The 17,615-nt window shown below is 42.2% G+C and overlaps 1 protein-coding gene across 1 annotated transcript in view; it reads right to left on the reverse strand.

Annotated features, from left to right (window-relative positions):
- The window catches only part of LOC115834294 (thyroid peroxidase-like), a gene marked incomplete at both ends in the record, with an annotated part of 49,555 nt that extends 32,929 nt beyond the window's left edge, over positions 1–16,626 (reverse strand). Inside the window, one exon of the mRNA XM_030809062.1 lies at positions 16,422–16,626. Coding sequence (XP_030664922.1) covers positions 16,422–16,626 — 205 coding nt within the window. The remainder of the gene's footprint in view (positions 1–16,421) is intronic.
- Between the last annotated feature and the right edge of the window lie 989 nt (positions 16,627–17,615).

A 17,615-nucleotide genomic window follows, 5' to 3' on the forward strand; every position in this document is an offset into this window, starting at 1 on the left:
TTAAAGAAGAAAAATTAATATCACAGGTACTTAAAATGCAGTAACACAATTTACTATTACTTACCATTCCTGGTTAAACAGAAATAGAATAGAATAGATTGGAATTGCTAAAATATAATGTAGAAGCAATAACAAATATTATCTCGAGCAGTGAAACAATGGAACAATTTAATTTAAAATTAAGGACTAGCAGAAACATCTACTATCATTGTTGGTACTCAGTACTACCTCAGTTAGACCGAAGTCTAGAAAATAAAATAAGAGCTGGTAAAACTACTATAAGGGAAAATAAGATTTAAAACATAATAAAATTATCTTTTTTCCTTAATGCTATGCTAGATGTCTACAACACCTAAAAATTCTAAAAACTTGATAACATTTCTTTAAAAAGTGTCTTCAATCTGTGGAAAAGTATAAAGTTGTTCTTTTCCTTCTTTTCTTTTTGTTTTGTTCTTTAGCAAAGTACCATGAACGGTAATGGAGAAAAAAAAATCCCTTTCATAATGACAAAAAAGTTTATCAAAATCAGGTGTGTAAATTTAACAAAATAATCACATGATCTACAAAAAGAAAATCATAAAACATCATTAAATATACAAAAAATTTGGGAAAAGATCCTTTCTTTCTAAATGAATGTATAAATTAAATACAATTTCATTTAGAATAATAATGATAGTACTTTTTCATTTTGAAGTGGATAAATTAATTTTAAAGTTTATATGAAGACACAAATTCCATTATTTATTTATTCCTTAATAAACTAGGGAAAAGAATAGTGATGCAGTATTGACTTGACAGATAATAGGATATACTATAAGGCCGCTATGACCAAGTCCACACAGTGTTGTCAACAAGAACAGATGAATCTGTTAATAAAAGAAGACAGAGAGCCCAGAAGCGCACCCCAGTTCTCTAGTGACAAAGCATTATCTAGGCCTGTGGGGAGAAGGAGGGCAGAACCAGCTGGTTTTCCATCTGGATGGGAATAAAACACACCCAGACTGTCCACTGTGCAAAAGGAATGGAAACCCATGCTGCAATACCACCCAGGTAGGGTTAGGGTTAGGGTTAGGGTTAGGGTTAGGGTTAGGGTTAGGGTTAGGTCACTGTTGACTTCGAGCAAAGGAGATTCCTGAACCAAAACCGAGCCTAGAAGCCACCAACACATAAGTAGACCTGGCCTTATAAAATATGAAAGTGCTTCATACTGACAGTTCTGTATTGATGGGGCTGGAGAAAACTATTCGTAAGAAAAGTGAGAGAGAGTTAACATCTAGAGTGGAAAGGAGCAATTAAAATCAATTAACAGTCAAATAGTAGAAAAATGGACAAAGGCTATGAACAGATCATTTGTTGAACAAATACAAATTGCCAAAAAAAAAAAAAATAAAGGACAAGTTTAAAATTCACTAACATTCAGGGAAAGCAACTAATGTAACAACAAAATATCTCTTTTTTTTCTTTTGCCGCCAAACAAGCAGAAAAAAATGAGAAAAAAACAAGGCTGTTGCTAGCGTGGATGGCGAACGTGGGTAAGGGGTACACTCAGTCGTTGCTGTGAGGGTCACAGGATTTTTAGACAGTAGTACCAGCACAGCAGTGCTAAAGCTGCCTTCCAACCTGGCCGTGTCACTTCTGGTGATCCACATTGTGGCAGAGGCTGCAACACAGAAGGGCACACCCATGGCTGTGACCCGGAGTGTGGAACAGTCCAGCCGTGAGCAGGGAGGACTTGGAGCTCCATTGGGGGAATTTCCAGGACGCATCACTACTGAGTGAGAATCCAAGATACAGAACGTGTACTCAGCATAGTCTTGTTTATGTTAACAGCATTCAAGAGAAAATGCTTGTGCATGACTTCTTTAGGTGTAGCCGAGTGAGCATTCATATCATGGAAAGGGCACACCATGACCACTCATATCGTGGGAAAAGCACACTATGAGTACTCAGATCATCAGAAGGACACACCATGAGCATTTGGATCAAGGGAAGGACATAGCATGAGTATTTGGATCACAGAAAGGGCACACCATGAGCACTGAGATCATGTGAAGGGCACTCTATAAGCATTCAGAACACAGGAAGGGAATGCCATGAGCATTCAGGTCATGGAAATGGCACGCCATGAGCATTGGGATCACAGGAAGGGCACTCTATGAGCATTCAGATCACAGGAAGTGCATGCTGTGAGCATTTGCATCATGGGAAGGGCATGATATCAGCACTCAGATCACAGGAAGAGCATACTATGAGCACGCAAAGAATGAGATGAGTATGCTATGAACATTCAGATCACGGGAAGGGCATGAGATATGAACTTTCAGATCATGGGAAGGGCACACCATGAGCATCAGGATCATGGGAAGGGCACACCATGAGCATCAGGATCATGGGAAGGGCACACCATGAACATCAGGATCATGGGAAGGGCATGCCATGAGCACTCAGATCACAGCAAGGGCATGCTGATTAAAACGGGGTGCCCAGTGAATCCCTTTGAACCCACTATGCTGTCTACACCAGCTTCTTACGATTCTAGTTTCATTTATCACGCCCCCTTCCCCCTACACACACACTTCAAATATCAACATTTGGGAGTCAAGTGATCTGGTTTGGGGGCAGGGGCATGAGTGGAGAACACGGGAGTGAGGAGGAGGAGAGTCTAGCAAAGAGGGATGGAGAGGAAGAGCCACGTGTCAGGAGAGTCAGGCACAGTTTAAGTTTTACATTTATGTGAAATTACACTTACATGTGGGTGCTCAAGTTTAATGTAAGAAGTTCTTATTTAAATTAAAACCTATTTTGAACTAACATCAATGTAAGGACCATGTATCAAAATCTGTGTGTGGGGGGTGGTCATAGGAAAATACATAGTCTTAACTACACTTGTCGAAAAGCACAACACAGTGAATGTAACTCAACTTGCTGTTACCATAAGAGAGTGAGAAATGTGAAGTAGATGAAAAGGCGTAATAGGAAAGTAACAGAAAATAAAGAACAGGAAAGACTTATGGGCTCGAATAGACTAACTGCACCCAGAACGGAGCCCATAACTAAAGATCTGCCACCCCAGAGGTTATCAGGACCAGAGTCACAAATAAGTTCTCCCAGTTGTTCAAAACAAAGAACCCAAATTTGATTTTACACAAGGTAATCCTGAGCGTAGTAAAAGAATGGGCAGCCCCTGACCACTGTCAATTGCTGGTGTGTTTGTAACACCCAAATAGGTGCAGTGTCAGAAAAGAGCACTGTAGCACAACTCTGCTTATGAAGAGAGATGCAATATTTCAAATAAAGTATTAGCAAATTCAATCCAAGAATAAATGAAAACCTGCATCACCATCATGCAGGCCATGGAAATCTACCAGTGTAGCTCATACGATAATGAAGTGAAGTGGAAGCCCTGTGGCCTCCCCCGCCGATGCTGGGAAGGCATTGAGTAAAGCTGGAACCCACAAGCCTCATTAAAATTCCTGGGAAATTACAAACAAAGATTTGCACATTTCTAACTGAAGTTGTCTAGCAGAAATTCCTAGTAGACACCGTATGTGAGGAAAAACATCAGAATCATGCCCTTTATCTAAGGAACAGAGCCAGGATACTGCTCTCACCATGGCTTTTTAAAATGTTACTCACTAAAGCAGTATTTTATCTACACAAAGTAGATTCCTAATAAAACAAAGTTGTATATCAAGCCCAGTTCTTAATATGTTTAAAATAAAATATAGAAAAATATATTTATTTATATATATATTATTATATATATCAGATAAGGAAGACCTGCTCAGTAAGATAACAATTTAGATGTCATAGAGAAGAAAAAAAAATTGACTAAAATCGACCTAAATTTGTGAATAATGGCACCGTAAACAAAATGAAAAGCCAAGCAATCATACAGAGTGAAGGACCAAGGCTCACTCCTTGTCTACCTTTTTCGCCTTTGAAACCTGTTTGCAACAAAGATCTAACAAAGCTGACATCTAAGGTTATTTGTGTCTAAGTATTCTGGGCAGCTATTCTCATTTTGGCTCAAGTAAACGCTCTAAAATGTATTTTGTACCTCAGCTTCTTGCTTTAGGTCAACAAAAGAGATACAGATACAGGCTTTAAAGCCAATAATGTAAAATTCAAGGTTTTCTTCTTTGCTGCATTGGAAAATAATAGGAATTATGTAAGATTAATTATTGCTGAGAAGTAATCAATTAGAAAATACAATTCACCATCTCATTGCTGCAGAGAAATTTGGGAGTACCTATTAAAATTCCAACATGAGGAGGATTTTTTGTGACGGATCCTGGCGGACAAGAGGCAGGACTAGATTTCAGCTCTCACTCGGACAAACAGAGCAGTGTGTGGAGGCTCACGTCGTGAACTTTTGCTCCAGAACGACGGCAGGAATACATTAGGAAAGCCAAGAGAACCCGCAGACCCTCTGAAGGATGCGGATGGCTCCTACAGGACTCGGGAGACACCCCAAATACTGTGAGTGCCCAAACTGCGGAAGTGGGAGAGATGGTCCACCCCGAACATGCACCCCCACTGCGGAACCTGAAGGTCTAGATTACGGAAGAAGATTCTGACTTTACCCGGGGCTGAGTCAATTTAGAGAGCCGAGTGGAATACAGGAGTAGAGGAAGCAGCTGGAAAAGCCCTGTGGGCTCTCTGGGTCCCCTAGGAAGCCATTTTCACCTCGCCTCACAGGGGTGCTTCAGGAGGGCTGCCAGAGGCACCTGAAAAAGGCCACAGGGAGAAGGAAACCTCCAGCTGAACTTTGTAACAATTTGAACTTGGTGGCTAGATCCAGAAGAGAGATAACGATCACTATACCTTAGCTCTCAGGAAGCCACATCCCTAGGAAACATGGAGAGTACGAATCACATCCAGGGAACACCCCGTGGGATGAAAGAATCTGAACAACAGCCTTGAGCCCTAGACCTTCCCTCTGACAGAGACTATCCAAATGAGAAGGAACCAGAAATCCAGCTCTGATAATATAACAAAACAAGGCTCTTTAACACCCCCCAAAATCACACTAGCTCACTGGCAATGGATCCAAACCAAGGAGAAATCCCTGATTTACCTGAAAAAGAATTCAGAAGGTTAGTTATTAAGCTAATCAGGAAGGCACCAGAGAAAGACAAAGCCCAATGTAAGGAAATCAGAAAAATGATACAAGAAGTGAAGGGAGAAATATTCAAGGAAATAGATATCACAAATAAAAAACAATCAAAACTTCAGGAAACATTGGACACACTTAGAGAAATTCAAAATGTACTGGAAAGTCTCAGCAATAGAATCAAACAAGCAAAAGAAAGAACTTCAGAGCTCAAAGACAAGGTCTTCAGATTAACCCAATCCAACAAAGACAAAGAAAAAAGAATAAGAAAATATGAAGAAAGCCTCCAAGACGTCTGGGATTAGGTCAAATGACCAAACCTAGGAATAATTAGCATTCCTGAGGAAGAAGAGAAATCTAAAAGTTTGGAAAGTTTATTTTGGGGAATAATCGAGGAAAACCTCCCTGGCCTTGCTGGAGACCTAGACACCAAATACAAGAGGCTCAAAGAACACCTGGAGAATTCATTGCTAAAAGATCATTGCCATTGCCCAGGCACATTGTCATCAGGTTACCTAAAGTTAAGATGAAGAAAAGAATCTTAAGAGCTGTGAGACAAAAACACCAGGTAATCTACAAAGTAAAAACCTATCAGATTAACAGCAGATTTCTCAGCAGAAACCCTACAAGCTAGAAGGGATTGGGGCCCATCTTCAGCCTCCTCAGACAAAACAATTATCCACCAAAAATGTGGTATCCAGCAAAGCTAAGCTTCATAAATGAAGGAAAGATAACAATCTTTCTTAGACAAACAAATGATGAAAAAATTCACCCCTACCAAGGCAGCACTACGAGAACTGCTAAAAGGAGCTCTAAATCTTGAAACAAATCCTGGAAACACATCAAAACACAACCTCTTTGAAGCATAAATCTCACAGGACCTATAAAACAAAAATACAATGAAAAAAAAAACAGCAAAATCACAAAAACCCAAGGTATACAGGCAACAAATAGCACAATGAATGGAATGATACCTCACATCTCAATACTAACATTGAATGTAAATGGTCTAAATGCTCCACTTAAAAGATACAGAATTGCAGAATGGATAAGAATTCACCAACCATCTGTTGCCTTCAAGAGACATGCCTAACACATAAGGACTCACAAAAACTTAAGGTAAAGGAGTAGAAAAAGGCATTCCATGCAAATGGACACCAAAAGCGAGCAGGGTAGCTATTCTTAGATCAGACAAAATAAACTTTAAAGCAACAGTGGTTAAAAAAGACAAAGAGGGTCATTATATAATGATAAAAGGCCGCGTCCAACAGGAAAATATCACAATCCTAAATAAATATGCACCTAACACTGGAGCTCCCAAATTGATAAAACAATTACTAATAGAACTGAGAAATGAGATAGACGGCAACACAGTAATAGTGGGGGACTGCAACACTCCACTGACAGCACTAGACAGGTCATCAAGACAGAAAGTCAACAAAGAAACAGTGGATTTAAACTATACCCTGGAACAAATGGACTTAACAGGTATTTACAGAACATTCTACCCAACAACTGCAGAATACACATTCTATTCAACAGCAAATGGAACTTTCTCCGAGACAGACCATATGATAGGTCTCAAAATGAGCCTCAATAAATTTAAGAAAATTGAAATTATATCAGCACTCTCTCACACCACAGTAGAATAAAACTGGAAATCAACTCCAAAAGGAACCTTCAAAACCATGCAAATACATGGAAAATAAATAACCTGCTCCTGAATGACACTGTGTCAAAAATGAAATCAAGATGGAAATTAAAAAATTCTTCGGGACCAGGCGCGATGGCTCACGCCTGTAATCCCAGTGCTTTGGGAGGCCGAGGCCGGTGGATCACCTGAGATCAGGAGTTCGACACCAGTCTGGCCAACATGGTGAAACCCAATCTCTACTAAAAATACAAAAGATTAGCTGGGCGTGGTGGTGGATGCCTATAATCCCAGCTACTCGGGATCCTGAGGGAGGAGAATCACTTGAACCTGGGAGGTGGAGGTTGCAGTCAGCCGAGATTGTGCCACTACACTCCAGCCTGGGCAACAAGAGCGAAACTCCATCTCAAAAAAAAAAAAAATTCTTTGAACTGAACGACAATAATGACACAACCTATCGAAACCTCTAGGATACAGCAAAGGCGGTGCTAAGAGGAAAGTTCATAGCCCTAAATGCCTACATAAAAAATCTGAAAAGCACAAACTGACAATCTAAGGTTACACCTTAAGGAATTAGAGAAACAAGAACAAACCAAACCCAAACCCAGCAGAAGAAAGGAAATAACCAAGATCAGAGCAGAACTAAATGAAATTGAAACAACAACAACAACAAAAATACAAAAGATAAATGAAACAAAAACCTGGTTCTTTGAAAAGATAAATAAAATTGATAGGCCATTAGCAAGGTTAACCAAGAAAAGAAGAGAGAAAATCCAAATAAGCTCAATTAGAAGCAAAATGGGAGCTATTACAACTGACACCACTGAAATACAAAAGATCATTCATGGCTACTATGAACACCTTTATGCCCATCAACTAGGAAACCTAGAAGAGATGAATAAATTCCCGGAAAGATATAACCCTCCTAGCTTAAATCAGGAAGAATTAGATACCTTGAACAATAAGAAGCAGTAAGACTGAAATGGTAATACAAAAATTACCAACAAAAAAAGTCCAGGACTAGACAGATTCACAGCAGAATTCTGCCAGACATTCAAAGAAGAATTGTTACCAATCCTATTCACACTACTCCACAAGATAGAGAAACAGGCAACCTTTCCCAAATCATTCTGTGAGGCCAGTATCACCCTAATAGTAAAACCAGAAGAGGACACAACCAAAAAAGAAAACTACAGACCAATATCCCTGATGAACATAGATGCTAAAATCCTTAACAAAATACTAGCTAACCAAATCCAATGCATATCAAAAAGATAATCCACCATGATCAGGTGGGTTTCATACCAGGGATGCAGGGATGGCTTCACATACACAAGTCAATAAATGTGATACACCATGTAAACAGAATCAAAAGCAGAAATCACATGATCATCTCGATAGATGCATAAAAAGCATTCAACAAGATCCAACATCCCTTTATGATTAAAACTCAGCAAAATCGGCATACAAGGGAAATATCTCAATGAAACAAAAGCCATCTATGAGAAACTCACAGCCAACATAATTCTGAATGGGGAAAAGTTGAAAGCATTTCCTCTAGGAACTGGAACAAGACAAGGATGCCCACTCTCACCACTCCTCTTCAACATAGTACTCGAAGTCCTAGCCAGAGCAATCAGACAAAAGAAATAAAGGGCATCCAAATCGGTGAAGAGGAAGTCAAACTGTTGCTGTTTGCTGATGATATGATTGTTTACCTAGAAAACCCTAAAGACTCCTCCAGAAAGCTCCTAGAACTGATAAAATAATTCAGAAAAATTTCTGGATACAAATCAGTAGCTCTTCTATACACCAACAGCGACCAAGCTGAGAATCAAATCAAGAACTCAATCCCTTCTACAATAGCTGCAAAAAAAGAAAATACTTAGAAATATACCTAATCAAGGAGGTGAAAGACCTCTACAAGGAAAACTACAAAACAAAACACTGCTTAAAAAAAACACAGACAACACATACAAATGGGACACATCGCATGCACATGGATAGGTAGAGTCAATATTGTGAAAACAACCATACTGCCAAAAGCAATCTACAAATTCAACACAATTCCCATCAAAATACCACCATCATTCTTCATCAAATTAGAAAAAAAAATCCTAAAATTCATATGGAATCAAAAAAGAGCCTGCATAGCCAAAGCAAAACTAAGCAGAAGGAACAAATCTGGAGGCATTACATTACTTGATTTCAAACTATACTATAAGGCCATAGTCACCAAAACAGCATAGCACTGGTACAAAAATAAACACATAGATGAATGGAACAGAATAGAGAACCCAGAAATAAACCCAAATACTTACAGCCAATTGATCTTCCACAATGCAAACAAAAACATAAAGTGGGCAAAGGACACCCTACACAACTGATGATGCTGTGATAATTGGCAAGCCATGTGTAGGGAGAATGAAACTAGATCCTCATCTCTCACCTTATACAAAAACAACTCAAGATGGATCAAGGACTTAAGTCTAAGACCTGAAACTGTAAAAACTCTAGACGATAAGATTGGAAAAACTCTTCTAGATATTGGCTCAGGCAAGGATTTAATGACCAAGAACACAAAAGCAAAGTCAATAAAAACAAAGATAAATAGTTGGGACTTTTAAACTAAAGAGTTTTTGCACAGCAAAAGGAACAGTCAGCAGAGTAAACAGACAACTCACAGAGTGGGAAAAAATCTTCACAATCTACACATCTGACAAAGGATTAATGTCCAGAATCCACAATGAACTCAAACAAATCAGTAAGAAAAACCAAACAATCCCATCAAAAAGTGGGATAAGGACATGAATAGAGAATTCTCAAAAGAAGACATACACATGGCCAACAAACATATGAAAAAATGCTCAACATCACTAATGATCAGGGAAATGCAAATCAAAACACAATGCAATAGCACCTTACTCTGGCAAGAATGGCCATAATAAAAAAATCAACAAACAATAGATGTTGGTGTGGATGTGGTGAAAAGGGAACAACACTTCTACCCTGCTGGTGGGAATGTAAATTAGTACAACCACTATGGAAAAACACCGTGGAGATTCCTTAAAGAACTAAAAGTAGAACTACTATTTGATCCAGCAATCCCATTCCTGGGTATCTACCCAGAGGAAAAGAAGTCATTATACGAAAAATGTATGGGCACACGCGTGTTTATAGCCGCAGAATCCACAATTGCCAAACTGTGGAAGCAACGCAAATGCCCATCAATCAACAAGTGGATAAAGAAACTGTGATTTTATATATACGATGGAATACTACTCAGCCATAAAAAGGAGTGAAATAATGGCATTTGCAGCGACCTGGTTGAGATTGGAGACTATTATTCTAAGTGAAGTAACTCAGGAATTGAAAACCAAACATTTTATGTTCTCACTCATAAGTGGGACCTCAGCTATGAGGATGTAAAGGTGTAAGAATGACACAGTGGACTTTGGGGACTCAGGGGGAAAGGGTAGGAAGGGAGTGAGGGATAAAAGGCTACAAATTGTGTTCAGTGTATACTGCATGGGTGATGGGTGCACCAAAATCTCACGAATCACCACGAAAGAACTTACTCATGTAACCAAACACCACCTGTTCCCCAGAAACCTACGGAAATAAAAAATTCCAACATGAACATCATTCATAATCCACTAACTCCACTTTGTATTATGTACCTAGAGATACACATTGGTGTGCATGAGGAGGCTTGTATAGCTTTGAGGTTTTTGATACATTCATAGCTACATATTTTCTGCAGTGGATGGGGGGTTTGCAGCGCCCAGTGGAACATCATCGGGCTGGCTGCATCTCCACTTAGCTGAGACCAGAAGGAGCAAGGTCATGAAGAAAAGCCCAGTCCTAAAATAGAGGATGCTGCGAAGCTCTCACGGCTCCCTGGGCTGAGTGAGTCAGTAGTCAGAGACTCAAAACACTTTAATTTATAGTCTCGTGTAGTTGCTGGAAACATGTTTCTCTTAGGAAAATTGAACAAACATAGATATGATAAATTGTGTGGATCATTTTCTGTTTTGCTTTGGGATTCAAAAGTCCCAACTTGCTCCAAGCTCACGAAGAACTTCCACCCTCGCACTCCACCGTAAATACTCAGAGACCAAACTGGATGCTTTGAGTGTAAAGGACATCAAACATTTAAAAGCACTGATTTATGATGTGTCATCTGTCGGGTTTATGGAGCTACTCCTAGAGTATACCGTATATTTTTCATCTCACTGGAGTGACTGTTAGCTCAATCACTCAACTACTGAAAGCTGCCCTGGGGATGGACAGGATCTGAATAATTGATGGACGCTGTTAACTGCAAGCCAGGGGGCTTAGGCCTGACACAAAGAGCCCTGGAAAGTGCCTTGGAGACCCACCCTGGGGCCTCTCCCACATTCTCACCCGTGGGCACGCAGGTGTCCTCCCTGCCAGATGTGGTCTTGCCTTTTATTTTTAAAATTGTTTACAAATAATTTTATTGTTATTTTTCTCTAAGTACAAAGATAATATATGCTCAATAATGAACATTTTGAAATAAGAAAGTGACAAGTAGAATATCATCTAAAATTTTACTAACCCGGGCAACATTTCACCATTTCCATAATATCACTGTATAACATGATTGCCTAAAGTTGCTTGTATTTCTCATGCTCATAGCCTGTGATCAACATTTAAAATTTTTCAGTATTTTGGTGACATAAACAATTGTGACAAACAAATATATTCACCCACTTCTATGGGCAGTTTTGACATTGTCCTTAGGAAAAATTCTTGTGGTGGTGTGAATGGGCTTGATTTCATTTCATATCTATGTCACATCGTGTCCCGAATGTATTCACCAGTTTACTTTTGCACAGCAATGTATGGATGCAAATCATTTCTCAATACCCTCAACAACACTAAATTAAAATTTTGTAATTTCTTTCCAGTTTGTATGTTTAAAAACAGCATCTTGCTGTTCATTTATCTTTCATTGATATCTATGTGTGTGTGTGTGTGTGTGTGTGTGTGTGTTTACCTACACACACATATTTGGGTTTTCTTGTAATTTTCCTATTCACATCGGGTGTTTATTCCATTGGGTGTTTATTTTTTTCTCATTGCTTTATAAGAGCTCTTTATAGAATGAAGATAACAATTCCCTGTGATTCCATATTTTCAAGTCTTCCCCTGAGGGTTTGCCTCTTGTTCGTGCCCTGGGTTTGTGTCCAGGGCCCTTAGCGCAGAGCCCTGAGGTCTGGAGTCAGCTCCTCAGCTCCTGGGAACAAGCCCTGCAGGCTCCCCACCTGAGATGGTCCAGCCCCTCCCTCCCTGCTGCCCACAGCACCTGCCCCAGCCTTTCTGCCTTCAGGGTCCCACAAGCATGTGCTCCGTGTGGAAGGGAAGTGCTGTCAACACCAGTGCTGCCCCGTGAAAGAGAGGCTGGCCCAGAACAGCCAGAACAGAAAGTTGAAATAGGGCAGAGAGATGGTACCTGGTGTGACCGGGCTCACTATAACTGAGCCCTAAAAAGAAAGGAGGCGATTGGAGAGTGACATGGCTGATGAGAGCACTCGCCTTTCCCATGAGATCCAGTAGGGAGCCCCGAAGGAGCCAGTGCCCGGACCCCCCAGAACCTCTGCGGGGGTCTCCAGGGGCATCACAGTATCCTGCTCCTCGCCACGGCCTCCCCTGCCCGTGTCCAATACACTACTGAGTTACACAGGGTCCCCATGTCAGCAGAAGGATCCTGGAGCAGCTGTGTGCATGTGAGGTGTGTGCAGGTGTGTGTGTGGGTCTGTGCGTCATGAGCATGTATAGGTGCATGTGCCTGTGTGCACATGTGTGTATGGGTCGGTGTGCATGTGTGTGCACAGGTGTATGGGTGGTCACGGTCACCTGTGCCTGTGGGTACGTGCATGCCTGTGGATATATTTATGCCTGGTGGGGAAGGGGGCCCTGGGGCCTAACTCACTTTTGCTTTTCACTCCCACTCGGGTTCTTCTGAGGAGACTTTTCTTAGGACAACAGGCCAATTTCTCCCCTAAGGCAGGTGGAAGTCCAGCTTCCCCAGGGCCAACTTATCCAGGAGGCACCGTAGCCACAGTGCCTGGGGCCACAGGAGCAAGTGTGCTCACAAAATGTTTAATTTATTTTAAAATCAGAAGAAAATAGTAAACATTTAGGCCAAAGAAAAGGTTTTAACCTACATTAATATATTTATCTTTATACGAACGCAGCCATCCATGTAACTTTGAGTATTGTGGATGGAGGAAGGAGGCCCTGTGGGCAGCTGTGTGGGGCTCACCCCAACCATCACATGGCCCTGGATATAAGCGGAACATGCCCTGGATGATGCCCTGGCCGGAGGCCCCCGACCTCCCCCACAGTGTGTGTGGCCCTGAAGGGCTGTGCTTTTCCTGGGGTCCTTGTCTGGCCTCAGTGCCACCAGTGTCCTTCCCACCCAGGTGGTGGCCCCCAACTGTCCCACCTGTCTAGACAAACACAAATTACCCCAATAGCAGCTGCAGACTTACGAGAACAATCCCTCCTTCTTCCAAGGCTGCTTTTCACCAGCTCTTGCCCAAACCAGCGAAACTCCAGGGGATCCCCAAAGGTGGAGACCCCACGCAGAGTGGTTCTCTCAGTGCAGCTCCAGGGGAGCCCACAGATGGAACCTCCACAGTGCAGCTCCCTACCCAACGTGCTCCCTCCTTGCTGAGCTTCCCTAATCACCCCACATCCCTCTCAGGCGTCTAGGCTTCCAGCAACACAGCAATAACAATACACATTCATCGAATTCCTTCTCCGAGCCTGGTTTTGCAAATTCGATTTCATTTCATTCTAATTGCTACATTATTAGGTGGGAAATACACTCTTTTTATGGACAACAAACCTATATATACACGCAGCTAATAAGTTACAAGGCAAGCCTGGAACCCAAGACCTGATAGATAATAGGTGCCCGTCTCCACTGCTTCTCCAGGCTGCATAACTCAGTCATTTTTTGCACAGATTCTGCTTGGGAGCCACTTAGCTGGGAACAAGGACCTCTGCTTGGCAGACTGTTCATTGCTGAAGATACAGGTACTTCTGCAAGATCTAATAGCTCTAATGTTAACAGATGAGAACTTTGGGGTCTTGGGTGGTGAAGAATGAACAGTAGGGCCGGGCACAGCAGCTCACACCTGTAATCCCAGCACTTTGGGATGCCAAGGCAGGCAGATCACTTGAGGTCAGGAGTTTGAGACCAGCCTGGCCAACGTGGTGAAACCCCATCTCTACTAAAAATAGAAAAATTAGCCGGGCATGGTGGACATGCCTGTAGTCCCAGCTACTCAGGATGCTGAGGCAGGAGAATCGCTTATATCTGGGAGGCGGAGGTTGCAGTGAGCTGAGATTGCGCCACTGCACTCCAGCCTCGGCAAGACTCCAGCTCAAAAAAAAAGAAAGAAAGAATCCCAGGTTAGAGGTACATGCAGCGGGGCCACTTCAGGATGCCTGGTGAGGGGCTCTGCAGAGAAAAGTGAGGGACCCCCCGTCACCCAGGGTCTGAGCCCCAGCATGTGAGAGAGAGAGACCTCCTCCCAGGGACAGAGGCTTGACCTGGCTGAAATTCAGTTTCTATGATTGACACAGTCTTTATGGTGCCCCTTGTCCCCCTTTCCCCCAGTATTATTCCTTTTGGGATATTTTGTTTAGATGTCTCGATTTTGCCCACTGGGACCTCCTCTGCAGATGCCCAGAATGTTGTAACTGCTGGTTTATGTAACTGTCCTGCACGCCTTCCAGGGACCAGCCTGTCTTCCTTTTCAGCCTGCCCAGCACACAGCACAGCATGGCACAGAATAACTGCCAGTGAAGTTTTATTGGATGAATGTTAGAGAGGACATGAGACCAAAACCATCTGTGCTCTTAAGTAGAAAATGTCCCTTGTTGGCTGAGCACGGTGGCTCACGCCTGTAATCCCAGCACTTTTGGAGGCTGAGGCAGGCGGATCCCAAGGTCAGGAGCTCGAGACCAGCACGGCCAATATGGTGAAACCCCGTCTCTACTAAAAATACAAAAATTAGCCAGGTGTGGTGGCGCCCGCCTGTAGTCCCAGCTACTAGGGAGGCTGAGGCAGAAGAATTGCTTGAACCTGGGAGGCGGAGGTTGCAGTGAGCCGAGATTGCACCACTGCATACAAGCCTGGGTGACTGAGTGAGACCCTGTCTTAAAAAAAAAAAAAAGAAAATGTCCCTTGTTAACCTCAAGGCTGGTTTCCAGAGAGAAGTAAAATTAAAAATCTACCTATATGGTCTCTTCTTTTCTGGTAAGAGTGAATATTTGTGCAATAATAATGGAGAGTAATCTTGCAATATTTATCAAAATTCCACAGGCACCTCCACCGTGACTTAGCAATCTTACCCCTGGATCCATCAGGTGTGCACATGGGCACAAAGACTGGGGGCCCAAGTGTGCTCTTTGCTTCATTATTTGTGACAGCATAAAAACAGCAATGAAGCAGAAAGCAACTCATGCTCATTAATAAGGGAAGTGGTTAGATAGATTATAATGCACACACAAATGAAATATTAAGAAGTCATAAACAATTACGTTTCTGTTCACTTAATGTTATGCAGATATGTGTAAGAACTATTGCTAAGTGGTCCTTACCAGGCACTGAGCATGCACATGATGTGACACAGAGGATGAGAAAAAGCGCAGGTACACATGGGATCTTATGCTCTATTTACACACGTACCCACAAACTAACTTATATGCTATAAACACACGTGCCCACACAGTATCTTATATGCCATATACACACATGTCCACAAACTGTCTTATACGCCATATACACATGTGCATACAAACTGTCTTATATGCTATATACACATATGCCCACATACTGTCTTATATCCTATATACCCACATGCCCACACACTATCTTATATCCTATATACACACATGCCCACACACTATCTTATATCTCATATATACACGTGCCCACACGCTATCTTATATCCTATATACACACATGCCCACACACTATCTTATATCCTATATACCCACATGCCCACACACTATCTTATATCTCATATTACACGTGCCCACATGCTATCTTATATCCTATATACCCACATGCCCACACACTATCTATATCCTATATACACATGTGCCCACACACTGTCTTATATGCCATATACACACGTGCCCACACACTATCTTATATGCCATATACACATGTGCCCACACAATATCTTATATGACATATACACATGTGCCCACACATGATCGTATATGCTATATACTCAAGTACCCACACATAATCCTATACGCTATATAGATGTGACCACATACTATCATACATGCTATATACACACGTGCCCACCCAAGATCATATATGCTAATACATGTGCCCACACGTAATCCTATACGCTATATACACATGACTACACACTATCATACATGCTATATACACATCTGCCCACACACTATCATATATGCTATATATATGTGTACCCAGATAATTTCCAGTGAGATGCACCGGATATTCACAACTGCCACCCCTGGGAATAGGACAAGAGAAACAGACTTTCACATTTTATTTATACTATTCTGTTTGACGTTTTTAAATAGCACTTAGTTTCATAATAAACATAAAAATGTTTTCTAAAAACTTACTTGTATGGGAAAACATGGGTTTTGGTTCTCACAAGTCATCTGGCAGTCAGCCCTCCCCGAAGGCAGCTTTGCTGGTGCCTGTGGTGTGAACGTGATGTCGTGGTCGATGTATTGTCCCCATGCCATCAGGAGGTCAGAATAGCGGTCATCATCTGTGACAACCTCATTTGAAACTTGAATGACATGTCTTGTCAACCTCCCGGACCTGGGTAGGAAAGAGACCATTGGTCAGACATAGGAGGACCCCGTGGTAGCAGAAAGATGACCCTTTGGGATCATGCACTTCCTGGTGTGATTCTTGTTCACAGAGCTCCAGGTGCTCCTAGGAGATCTGTGCCCTGGAGTTAGGCAGGAGGAGCGTAAACTTTGAAGACAGATGCCCCTGGACTTGAATCCCTGCCTTGATTTGTGGTGGCTGGAGGCCTGCATTAACTTCCCTCAGCCCTCACTTCCTCATCTGTAAGTTAATATGGAAAGTTGAGCTTCAGTGTTGTTGTGGGATTAAGTGAAGAGTCACTGACAAAACAGCCAGGCTTTAGGGACGGTTGAGTCCGTGACTCAGAGGGCAGAGCCTCCAGCCACAGGCGAGTACTCCTTGGCCTTGAAGCCTAGGGAGTTGCTTGGCTGGATTTCCCTGTGGGTTGGAGGAGTGACTCCCCTTTCTTTCCTTTCTCCACCCAGATGTCTGTGGGCTGTTATGTTTAACACCGTTTCCGCCAGGCATCTGGAGAGCAGATAACAAGCTTCACCCGTCTCACAGGCTAGGTCCAGATGGAGAGGAATTTGTCCGGATGGATCTTACCCTGAGCCTGCGCTACCTGATGTGGATGATTTATGTGGTGAGATTTGGATTGGATTTTGGGCCTAGAGTTGGTAGCTGTCATGGGATGGGTTTGGGGAAGCTTGGAATGGGGTAAGCATATTAGGCATGTGGACTGGGTATGAATCTTTGAGGGTCAGTGGGTCATTTGTGGAGGCAGAAAAATGCCTCTCGCACAACCTCCATTCGCTAATCCTTGGAGCCTGCCGACGCGATTACATTAAAGGCCTTGAGATGGGAAAGTTGTCCTGGGTCTCCGTGAGTGTCCAATCCAGTCACATGGATCCTTAAAGTTGGAGGCCCTCTCCTGACTGGAGGTGGAGATGTGACTCTAAACAAAGGCACAGAGACATACAACATTGCTGGCTTTGAAG

The sequence above is a fragment of the Nomascus leucogenys genome, unplaced genomic scaffold, assembly GCF_006542625.1.
Source record: "Nomascus leucogenys isolate Asia unplaced genomic scaffold, Asia_NLE_v1 001102F_54143_qpd_obj, whole genome shotgun sequence".
Classification (NCBI taxonomy): domain Eukaryota; kingdom Metazoa; phylum Chordata; class Mammalia; order Primates; family Hylobatidae; genus Nomascus; species Nomascus leucogenys.